Genomic DNA, 12,501 nt, shown 5'->3' with positions numbered 1-12,501 from the left:
CTCTCTCTCTCTCTCGCTTTTCTCGCTTCCTTATTTCCCCACTCGAGCCGCTTTCGAGAGAGAAGATAGTTAACAAAGTTTTAAGAGTTTTTTTACAAAGGAGATTTTATCGATTCGAAAAATTATTTATCCAGTAATTTTTTTCCTTCGAAGTATCCATCAAAGGCAATTTATTCGGAGAAAGTATGCATACTTTATAATATAGTCGGATGTAAATTTTTCTTTTTTTTTTCTTTTTTTCCATTCAACGATTTATCTGCCGATCGAACCCATGCGCCGCTTCTGCAAATATATTTATCGTATATAATATCGTTTATAATTTTTTATTGTTACATTAACACGAGCGTTTCAGTGGATTGTAATCGTTCCTCGCAAAAAAAAAAAAAAGAGAGAGAGAGAGATACTCGTGGTTTGGAAAAAGAAGCGGGATTTTTTAAATCCAAAACGTGTTGTGTCTCTCTCCCCCCTTTCGACACATTTCTCGCTCCCCAATGTCAAACGCCCCCGATCAATCGTTCGCCGATTCGGTTCACGTTTCGGGGCCGTTCGAACTTTGCATTCTACGCGAAGTTTCGCCTCGCAATTCCTCTCTCAGGTGAACCCGTCGAGTCTTATTCTTGACAATTCGGTGTCTCGATGTCGTTCACGGTGAATCATCGATTGTCAGGCGGGGGGGGGGGAATATAATGCGCGGTGCTGCGACCTTGTTACAGGAAAGGGAAAGATCACGGTCGGGTCGAGGATTAAAATCCTCAGAAAGGATGGAGTGGGAAAGGACGAAACGAGCGTGTATTTTTCCTGAGTCGTGGAAGAAAATAAAAATAGGAGGAATATTATTGTTATTGTTCTTGTTTTTTTTTTTTTTTTTTTTTCTTTTAAAATATTTGCGCAGTTCCACGACAAGTGGAATTTTTCAACGCGCGACAAGGTTATCGGCTGCTATAAATTTTTAATTTTTCTAGGCGTGACTACCCTAACGATAACGAAACAATTGGAATAATCGTAATAAAATTAAATGGGCGCGCAATAATAATTGCAATCGATAGATAAAAAAGATTGTGTAAATTCACATGGAGTTGGAGGATCGATCTCTTCACGCACGTGTGCGATTTGATATAGTGTAAAAATTATCTTATTCCTTGTTTAACTTATATAATTTGCATACATATATGTGATATAATTACAAGGTAATTATATCATATATTTAATCGAGATATATTTTGTTAAATATACATACATATATATATATAAAAAGATGGAAGATTGATAATTGCAAAGATTTTTTATCTCGTTAAAGGATACAAGACAACTCGTATCTCTTGATGATTCTGTTCCTCGAATCCATTTTTTCTTTTCTTTTTTTCTTTTTTTTTCGATCAATCTTCAATCATCAACACATGCGTACGTAAGTAGTTTCTTCTGTGACACATGATCATGCGTTCACGTATGATTTCAAATTTTACAAGGAATAGATAAATAATTCAAGAAAAAAAAAGACGTCTTCGAACAAACATTGTTAACAAACATTGTTTTCTCTTCTGACAAGTGAAGAATTGATAATGATTTTTCTTTTTCTTTTTCTTTTTTTTTTTTTTTTTATCATTCTATTTAATTTCTCGATAATATATAGAGGATGTATTTTATAAATAAGAAGGATGATTAATAGCTTTTTTTTGTTCTTCGAAAAAAAAAAAATTACAATTACAATTACAAAAAAAAAGAAAAAGAAATAAGGATACATGGAACACTATCGATTATCATCGATAAGATAAATAATTTTATTGAGATAATAATCGTTGTGTTTTTATAGTAACGTTGAAAGTGTCGAAGTGTTTATACAATCGACGATGAAAATCTTAGCAAATTGATTTTGCGACTTGTTTTAATTTACCGATCGAGTCTTCGACATCTTGTCTTCGACGTGTAAGATGTGTCTCTTTAAATAATGTTTCTAAGTATATATATATATATGTATATGTATTTTTATTCAACGTAATAACAATTATATGAATTCAATTATTGCGCTGAATTAACTATAATACAGACAATATATAACTTTAAATTGAGAAATAAACATGGTGGAAATTTCTAATTGAATCTTATTCTGCAAACAATCAATAAGCTATGGTAAATTATAAATTGAAGCAATTCGAATTATATATTTAAATAATAATAATAATAATTCGAAACTTGAATAATCCATGTGCAAATATTTTTTTTTTTTTTTGCATTATCGTATTCTGCAAACAATTAATACCTCAAGTTAATTGTAAATTACGAATTGAAGCAATTCGAATTATATTCAAATAATAATAATAATAATAATAATAATTCGAAACTTGAATAATCCATGTGCAAATATTTTTTTTTTTTTTTGCATTATCGTATTCTGCAAACAATTAATACATCAAGTTAATGGTAAATTACGAATTGAAGCAATTCGAATTATATTCAAATAATAATAATAATAATTCGAAACTTGAATAATCCATGTGCAAATATTTTTTTTTTTTTTTGCATTATCGTATTCTGCAAACAATTAATACCTCAAGTTAATGGTAAATTACGAATTGAAGCAATTCGAATTATATTCAAATAATAATAATAATAATAATAATAATTCGAAACTTGGATGATCTCTGTGTAAATATTCTTTTTTTCTTTTTTTTTTTTTGCATTATCGTATTACGTATAACGAATAATACTCGTTTGAATATGCAATTAACTCTTGCTTTTTAAAATCGCGTTTCTTATGCTAATAATGGGCAATTGAACTTTTCCATTAACTTTGTTTCGATAGATTTCCTTTTTTTTTTTTTTTTTTTTTTTTTTCATTATTATTACTATTATTATTATCATTATTATTATTATTGTTATCGTTATATGAACCAGTTCCATTAATAATTTTCCAACGACACGAGGCCATTGCAATTATCATATTTTTCTTCTCTATCCATTATCAATCTTTTTTTTTTTTTTTTTTTTTTTTTTTTTTTTTTTCCCCCCCTTTGGGAAACAAAAAATGTTTTTTTAAAAAAAAAATTTTTTCTTTTTTTTTTTTTTGCATTATCGTATTACGTATAACGAATAATACTCGTTTGAATATGCAATTAACTCTTGCTTTTTAAAATCGCGTTTCTTATGCTAATAATGGGCAATTGAACTTTTCCATTAACTTTGTTTCGATAGATTTCCTTTTTTTTTTTTTTTTTTTTTTTTTTTAATTCTATTCAACGATTGAAAGAAAGCGAACGAGTTGATTGACGATAAGCTGCTGATTGATTTAATCAGATTAATCATCGGAAATTTTTGTAAACATTGATTGTTTCTAATCTTCAAATCACCTTCTTCAAGGTGGAGGAAGAGAAATTGAAAAAAATTCCAGAAAAAGAAGTTAGATTTTGATAAAAAAAAAAAAAAATAAACTTTTATCTCGCGTAGTACACAGTTTTTCATTGTGATTCGATTTTAAACGATGATATCATAACTGTTTTTTTGTTGTTTTCGAGCCTGAACACGTATTGATACACGTTTTCAATATCGAAATTTCGAAATATAATACCGCATTATTATTTATTGCATTTAATTAATAATAAATATCTCTTTTCTTCTACTCTAGGAAGATATTTTGATACGATTTATTCCTATAAATATTCATAGCAACATCGTTCGAGAGAGGATCGTTAAGTTATATAAGTCGTTAAAGAATAATTTTAGAAATAGCGCGACAATCGATGCTTTTCATGGAACAAGCCGGAACATTAAATTGGACAACAAGATAATTTTAGTAGGAAAAAAAAAAAAAAAAAAAAAAAATTCAATCTTACACATTTTATTCCAAAGATGGTTGAATAAAAAAAGACCTTGAAAAGTCACAATTGCACGTGCCTTTTTTTACATATTTTCTAAACCATTTTTATGTTTAGAAAATGATAATACGATATTTCGTTGTTTTATAGAATTCGTTGTGTTTCGTTACGTTATACCATATATATAAATATATATATATATCGGTGAGCAATTATTGGTTATACAGTAACACTTGATGAAACAAGTCTTACGTAATTGTTGAATGTCATTGTATGGCAATCCAAGCGTTCTATTTTTGTCCCATTGTAAAAGCTACACCTGCCATCTTTTTGCACAGCATTGACTTTAAGTGACTGCGATTATCCCCTGTTTAACAACACTCCAGTTTCTACGGCTGAAAGCGGGCATGGTGATCCCATTCCTCGCCGATGAGTTGAGCTCAGTGTTCCATTCGAAGTAACGAGTGACGAATAAAATTTTATTCTATATAAGTCTTTTTCTCTCCCTCCTTCGAAATAATTGTTATTATCCTTCTCGTCGTTTCAGACAAAAAAGTCGTACGTACGTCGCACGAACTAAGTCATTAAATTGCTTAAATGAGTGTTCGAGAATTTCGTGGTCGTCGTCTCCCTCCCGTTATCTTATCTTTCTCGCGGAGAAAATTCGAATTCGAAATTTTTGAAGGAAAGGTGAAATTTTATAAACACGTTTCCAAACACGAGAATTCGATTCTTGGCCAACGTTTCCTACTGGTAGACCGACCGCAAGACTTCCGTTGGAAGCTCGTAATTTCCGGTAAGATAAGTTAAGCGGGCAAAAAACACAGGCGATTAGTAAGGTTCGGTCGAGTCCGTTGAAGACCAAGAGAAGAGCCTTGGGCTCGAAATTCAGCAAACCGTGTACCAACTTTTACGCTCCATCCTCGTCCATCCTTGTAATCCTTTTTTATTTAGCGGTTAACGAAATTTCGTAAACTCGCTTAACGCGTTTCTTCTCTGTGCAATCCGTGTGATATATATCGGATCCTCTCGTTCGTCGATGATTATTTGACGTATAGATTAGGAAAATTTTCAGTTCTATTATTACTCACGATCATCTTAAATTTAATTCTTAAGATAAAAAATAGTATTCAACGCGATAAGAATTAAGATAACGCTATTAAAATTACGTTATTATCGTTTTATTATAAATAAAATTCCGATACAGATTAACGTTTCACGATATAATTCGAACGAACTCATTTTCGAGAACCCTTATTGGAACTTTCAATTGTGTATATATATTCACCAGTGCGTTAAATTATACTTTCACCGTGTCTTTCTTCTAACGCATTACGCGCGAATTACGTAGTTTGTTGGCGTCTATACCGTGTGGATGTAATAAATTTTGCCAATTTCGACGTTTGTTTCAATTGTAACGTGCTTATTTTACGAATTATCGCGTAGATCGAATTTTCATTTCGAAAAAATTGACGCAACACGGCAACGGTTGCCATCCGATTTCGAATTTCGATTTGTTACGCAAGTAGGAATATAGCGTAGAAAAAAACGTTGAAAAAATTCTACGATATATTTTTACGATTATAATCCCTAATTTAGAACATCGATCAGTTGTTAAAAGGTGAAACGGTTAGTCCGTGCAACATGGTGGACGCACACGAAGCATGCGCACTGTTTATTTACACGGTAGAAAATTTTCATCAACCGATCATTTTTCAATTTGTTTGTGAATGGAGATAGAGATAATTGTCTGGGAATATTTGTTGCACAGATATATGTGCACACGTTCGAATATATGAAAACAACAGATCATTTTTTTAATCGTTGAATCGTTTAACACGTGCTTATCGTTCCATGTGTTTCCAAATCGGACTAAACGTGCTTAACGATGTTTCGACGCAGAACGTACTAGAAGGTCGGGAAAAGTATTGTCCTATTACTCGCAACTGTTATTGACAGTGGGCGAAGTTGCGAGAAGCATGTTTTGTTATTAACACAAACGAATATGTAGGACAGGAAAAGCTTGATAAATTCGCTATTATACGAATTTCTTTTCTTTTAAAATTTCTTTTCAGATTATTGACGTAGAATCTTGCGTGACACGTGCCTAGGTCACACTCATGCACATATTTCGTTGAAAGAACAACATCGGATCCGAATAATGTTTACTGGTGAAAAAAGTCGCGCGGGACGGCAGAGGAGCAAGAGGGGGAGTCGCTAGGACCGCCTATCTCTACTTCAAACGCTTTGTTGACAATTCTAACATCACACGCTACATAGTAGTGGAAAAGCTATAATTTGAATATTCAAAATCGTAAAAGTTATTTTCATTTATGAAGTCATGTTAGGATAATCATCCAAGATTGAAAATTGAAATATTTTTTAAACAATTAATTATTTCGATGTAATATTAATATATCTTTGATACATTTAGCTTGTTCGTATATATACAATTATTATCGTTACAAATCATAATTAGCCTAAACATATTATGAGAAATAAAAAAATTTTTATATTACATCGTTACGTTAGAATTCTCTGAATAAGTTTAAATAAATACGGATCATCGTTTTGGATCACTATGTGTCACAAATAATAGAAACAAAAAAGCGTATTAAAATAGATATTTTCTTTCGAGACTTCTTTCCACCAGTAAAACTCTTTATTTTACAATAGCTCGGACCTAACCTATACTTTCTACTTTTTTCTTACTTTTATGTGCCTCTACAGCACATGGAGTTGGTACAATGGCAACGTCGTAGATTTCTCCATAATACGATGTCCAAAACTGCAACACGTGTTTCCCCCACGTGCATCGAAGAATTATCTGCCTCTTTAAACCGTTACGGAATCCTCGAAATCCTGTTACAAGATATCGAAGATTCAAAACAAATTTTTTTTTTCTCGTACGAATATTTTAACCATATAAGAATATTTTTAGTACTTCAGAGGTGACGATCATCCGATTTATAAATAATTGCGTGAAGTTATGGAAGAGGAGAGTTATATATATGTATATATGTATATATACATATTATCAATGTATTTTCCGAACGGTATACCGGTTTCGCACCTGTTCGCCTAACTCGAACAGTATATTCATTTACGACTCGATACGTTCGAGAAAAATTGGAAAATATTGCCAACGATATAATTACCGTTAACGTCCAATGCAAGAATATAGTTACGATCATTTTATAATTATCAATCGTGACTAAGCTTCTTCTTTATTACATTACGCTTAAAGAAAGCATACGCAAAATTTTTTCTTCTTTTTTTTTTTTAAGACTTACACTTTGGGAGACTCGACACGAGTATATATATATATAAAAATAACTCGTAACCAGTCTTGACCTCCTACCTCGACCACTTCCAATATAACGTAGCATATCTTCTCTGTTTATACATTTATACAAGAAACGCAGCGAAACGTATCCGACGAAATCAAAGAGATTTGTGAACCTCTCTGTTTCAGGAACGGGCGAAGAGAAGGACATTGTTGCTTATCCTCGGCGGGAAGGGGCGGAAGAAGGATATTCCGGAAGATATTCCCCGGTTTTTCGTGAGAATAACCACCTCTTCTCCGCCATCGTACGTGAGAATAACTGGCAGAGGTCGGCCTTGAGGTGTGGAAACACAACGGGCCGGTGGTCGGTGGTTGTGCGCCGCCTTGTGTAGTAGTAGTAGTAATCTCGGAAGAGCGGGGGGAGGGGGGGGGGAGGGGACTCGGCATCGCACAGAGAGAGAGATTTATTCGAGTTTCACAAGCTCTCTCGATCACCGGCACCGGTCGTGACCTCGATAGAGCTCATCCACCTGGTTGTGTTGGATAACTCGAAGCAGCAGCGGCAGCCGCCGCCGCCGCCGCCGCCGCCACAGGACCCTGAAAGGTCGAGAGCTCTCCTTTGCAATCTCCCTCTCCTCCGCCCTTCCTCTTCCTCTTCTTCTCCTTTCTTCCTTCCTCTTCTTCTTCGGTTGCACGAAAAGTCGCGAGATGTAGCGATTTTTCGCAACGACCACCATCGCCCTCTTCAAACGGCGCGCGCTTCCTTTGTTATGTATCGTTCCACGTGTCTGTGCGCAGAGTAGCGGAGTAGTCGCGTGCGTGGAACAAAGAGAGAGATAGATAGAGGGAGAGAGGGAGAGAAAGAGATAGAGATATTTTCGCGCTTATTCGAGAGAGAAAAGGATGAAAACGATGGGCGACGTGGTCGCGGATCCCATCGAGGAGGAGAACAGCGTGGAGGGCACGGCGCAGAATCCGACTGGCGGGAAAGAATTCGGCCAGAAGACGCTCAGGTCCTTGAAGAGGGGGCTCGGCAGGCTTTGGAGGAGGCATCGTGGCAATGCCTCGATCACCGAGTACGACCCCTGCTACAAGGTCGCTTATCTTGGGAACGTTCTCACTGGATGGGCCAAAGGTGAGCGAATAAAACCTTTTATCTGATCTCCTTTGTCTTTTCTTTTTTTACTCTTCACTTGACAAGCGTTTTCGCGCTTACCATACATAAGGTAATAAATTCGCCTTTCGTTCCTCGTCTCGATCATCAATTCTTATTATTATTTTCCTTTTTTTTTTTTTTTTTAAATTGTTCCAAAGTCTTGTAGAGAGAATAATAACGTTGAATTGGTATTCGTTACGATTACCTAGATAAATAAATAGCTTCTGATGACTGATAGATGTGTATAATATACGGAGAGATCGATTCCTTTAACGTGAAGAAAGACCTGGCTATAAAATAATCGTGCGATCCGCCATCCCTACCTCTCCGCTCCCCCCTCCTCCCTGTTCACGAAACGGCAATTAAAGATTATGCGGCGAGGAGGAGAGTGTAGAGAGGAGGCGCGCGCATATTTCTGAAGCCCGCGAGACACGCGACGAGCGAGCAGCCGGAAGTGCGCAATACTTCTTGCAGTTAGCCTGGTCGAGCGCAAGGTTAACTGGCGCAATCNTATATATATATATATATATAAATTCGACTTTTCGTCCGTTTATTATCGTTAAACTTGGCCGCGTGAATCGAAAGCGGCCGCCAAGCCTCGTAAAAGGGGGTCGTAATTGCATTCGAGATATGATACGTGGACGCGACACGAGCGGCCCTGTTTCAAGCCTTTTTTAACTCGATTCTCGATTGATTATCTTTTAATCGTCGTTAAATGTTTCGAGAGATTGGCGTCGGATGTGGCAAATTTAACAAATTGTATATATACTATATATATATACATAGTATAGAACAATTTCATTAATTTCAACTTCTTCCTCTCGTCTATCTGAACGATAACCATGATGGCTCGTGAAATGACTATACCAATCGTTTCTAAGAATACCGTATCGATTTAGTTACATAAAACTACGGAGTTTCTTAAAATAAAAAAAATGACTCATTGTCATCGGGCATCGAGTTTTTCCGTTTTTATCCATTTATTATCGCAATTTCTCCAGGTTCTCGAAAAATTAGATCATTTCTTATTTTTAATAATTTTATTTAATTTACTTTTTATTCCGTAATAATAAATTAAAACAATTTACGTAATAACATTCCAATTATCGATCCAATTTATTTATTTATTTACTTATTTTTTTTCGACTTGTGAGGACAAGTGTGGTACAGAAGTCGATCGAGATTAAAAAATTTTAAAATCGGATAATCACAGAAGAATCGTTTCGTTAAAATAAAAACTCGCGACTTTGGGGATTAATAGGGAAGGAATTAGGAAAAATGTCGGGGGGACAGGAATTAATTAATCGGGGGCGAAATAAGGCGGTTGCGAATAAACGTACCGTAATAATGGCGTTCACGATGATTAAGGCCGACCCAGTCCGAGGCGAAGGTATGCAGAGAAAGTAGGAGCCCCCCTCCGTATACGCCTATGTCCGGTCGTTGCACCGCGCAATGCTTCTTTCTTTTTAATCTCTCACCACGCGTCGCTCCTGGGGAAATTCGCGTTGACATTTTGCCTAATTTCTTCTCCTTCCTTTCTCTCCCTCTTTCTTCTTCTTTTTCTTTTTTTTTTTTTCTTTTTATTTCCCGTCGCGTTTTATGACCCGTTTACGATCGAGATTCCGTTCTCTCGTAAGGAGGAAAGGAATGCAATGCGCATCGATACCTCCCCCCTCTCCCCATACGCTACGTGGAATAATAGTATGAAGAGATTAGACATCGACTTATCGATGGAGGAATTATCGCCTGACATTTAGAACGGTTTTTTCGTTCGTTGAACTCGAAAACAATCGTTTAATCGATGGTTTTGACGATGTCGATTTTCTTTCGTATTTTTAATCTTTTTATAGTGGAGATTTAGGTTAGGTTAGGTTAAGTTTTTTTTTTTTTTTGCGTTTTAGAATCGCTAAGATTTTAAAATTCGATATTTTTATCATCATCAATTTTTGTGGTATATATAGAATGAATAAAAAGATGCCTCAGAGTTGACTTTCCTTTTTTTTTTTTTTTTTTTTTTTTTTTTTATTTTTTTTTAGGGGGGATTTTGGGTAGGTTGGGTTTAGTTTTTTTTTTTTTTTGCGTTTTAGAATCGCTAAGATTTTAAAATTCGATATTTTTTTCCTCATCAATTTTTGTGGTATATATAGAATGAATAAAAAGATGCCTCAGAGTTGGCTTTCCTTTTTTTTTTTTTTTTTTATTTATTTTTAACCTCTCATTGACTTAGCTAGTACTTACTTAAAGATGAAGGTCAAGTATTGTCGCTTGTTTACAATAACGATACGTGACAAGAATAAATTAATTCCCGTATTTAAATACGTGCATAATTTGAAAGTTTTTATTACAGTTGATAATGATACAGGCGACATTTAAATAATCTTCAATCGAAGGAATAAATACGTTAATTAATATATACTAGAGAGATCTATCGTATATATATATATATATATGTATATGTTTTGTCTTGGAAGAGTATATAAAAAAAAATACGTAAGAAGGAAGTTTCTAGAATGATATTTCTGGCGCTGCTGCTCCTTCCTCGAATCTCCTTTGAACAGTTTCCAGTTTTGATACGAGTTTCATTCTCGTTCACCTTCGCGCCATTCTCGAGAAGAATGCAAATAGATCTAGCCAAATATCGTCATCTTCGACCTCCTATAATTTTTATTTGACTTATGTTTCTTTTAATACTTCGCGAGCAAAGATTTCCAAGGTCTTTTTTCCTCCTTTCGATCTCCTTTCAACCGGTTTCTAAATATCCGCCACACTAATTCTGCAAATTGATCTCATTTTTAATACGAAAATACTCTTTTCACTAACATTCGTAAGATTCTTCTGTATTTTTCTTCTCGTTCTTATTGGAAATAACGCGATATATCGTAATAAATTATCCTCGTATTTCCTCCATTCCGTGCAATCGGTACGAAGGCATGCGCCTACTTTTATCTGGAATTTCCGCTGGGTGCAAGTAGTAGGGCAAAAAAAAAAAAAGAAAAAAAAAAGTGTGCAAAAATTTCACATAACCGTTTTGTAACGATACGTGTCCCGTTCGAACAAAACGACAAAAGAATCTAGGGGAAAAAAATTCACTATATATATCGCGCAATTAAAATCATTTTTTAAAATTAATTCCCCATTAAAAATTCTTATCCACGATGATACATCGATAGAATCTCTCGATTTCGTAACGAAAGAATGAACGTTGAAGAAAAACGCGACCGTTTAAAGCAATCGTGGATTTCATTAAACGACCTCGTCGCATCAATCCCATGCATCTGCATTATCGATCGATCGTGGAGGTTCGTTACCTCGGCTGCCCAATTGAACCTGGAGGCCTGGATTGGCATCCAGCCGGCAACAATGGGTCCGAGCAAACTCGCTCGAAACTTTTCATTTCCTGCGCGAGCCGCTAACTAGGAGAGGAGCGCGGCGAAACTATACCATGCAGGGGGAGTAGTGTCGCATTCCGCCTCTCATTTTCCATGGAAATCTCTTGATCGACCGGGTCTGGCAATATGGCGGACGGCCTAACGGAAGAAAAATGGACGGTATTACTTTTAATTGGATAATATCGAACGTGTTACGGGCTGATGGCCGTGCATCTACAGTTTTGCTCGTTCTCGAACCTGGACTCTGTTCGAACCTCTCTCTCCCGTTGTTTCCTGTTCCGCGTCCGTTCCAGATCGCCCGTTTTTCCGCTCGCGATTCGATATGTACCGAGCGTACACGTTTCTCGTGTCATTGAATCGTGACGATCATTGTCAACGAGTCGCTTTCTCTCGTTCGTATCGATATATCGAATACAGAAGATTAAATAACGCAAATTAGTGTGTGCTCGTGGATAATGCAAAAGTTGGAATTGCAATTTATCAAGTATGCGGTGTATCAAGAAATGTTTAGAGAATGTTTTAAGTGAAAAGAGAATGGCGATCGGATTGGAATACAAATCTACAATTTCGTATTTTATTTTACGAGCAGAGCATGTAAAGAGATTTTCAGAAAAACGTTAAGAACGATGAGAAATAGTAAAGGAAATAGTATAATAATTTAGCATTAAATTGTTATTGTTTTGTTGCTGTTTTGCATAAATGCCAAACGTATAACATCGGATTTCGAATTATTTGATCATCGGATTTTAAGAAGAACGATATTTTTGCTTTTAATTTTACATAACTTTAACGACGAATTCCGAAAGACACAGGCAGTTTCGCTTCGGAAAGCCATATTGCTACGAGTATTATGAACATGTG

The 12,501-nt window shown here is 35.2% G+C and overlaps 1 protein-coding gene across 5 annotated transcripts in view; it reads left to right on the top strand.

Moving 5' to 3' along the window:
- LOC102677031 overlaps positions 1-12,501 on the top strand; it is a 47,407-nt gene that overhangs the window by 24,764 nt on the left and 10,142 nt on the right. For 3 of the 5 annotated variants that reach the window (XM_031510230.1, XM_006607914.2, XM_031510225.1), the window contains exons 2-3: positions 7,285-7,917; positions 7,955-8,230. In XM_031510230.1, coding sequence (XP_031366090.1) covers positions 7,999-8,230 — 232 coding nt within the window. In that variant the 5' untranslated portion in view covers positions 7,285-7,917; positions 7,955-7,998. Of the gene's footprint in view, positions 1-7,284; positions 7,918-7,954; positions 8,231-12,251; positions 12,277-12,501 lie in introns of those variants that run through there. The other 2 variants (XM_031510218.1, XM_031510235.1) reach the window with 2 other exon arrangements.

This window comes from Apis dorsata, unplaced genomic scaffold (genome assembly GCF_000469605.1).
Source record: "Apis dorsata unplaced genomic scaffold, Apis dorsata 1.3 scaffold_22, whole genome shotgun sequence".
Taxonomy (NCBI): domain Eukaryota; kingdom Metazoa; phylum Arthropoda; class Insecta; order Hymenoptera; family Apidae; genus Apis; species Apis dorsata.
This window is presented reverse-complemented; position numbering and strand designations above follow the sequence as displayed.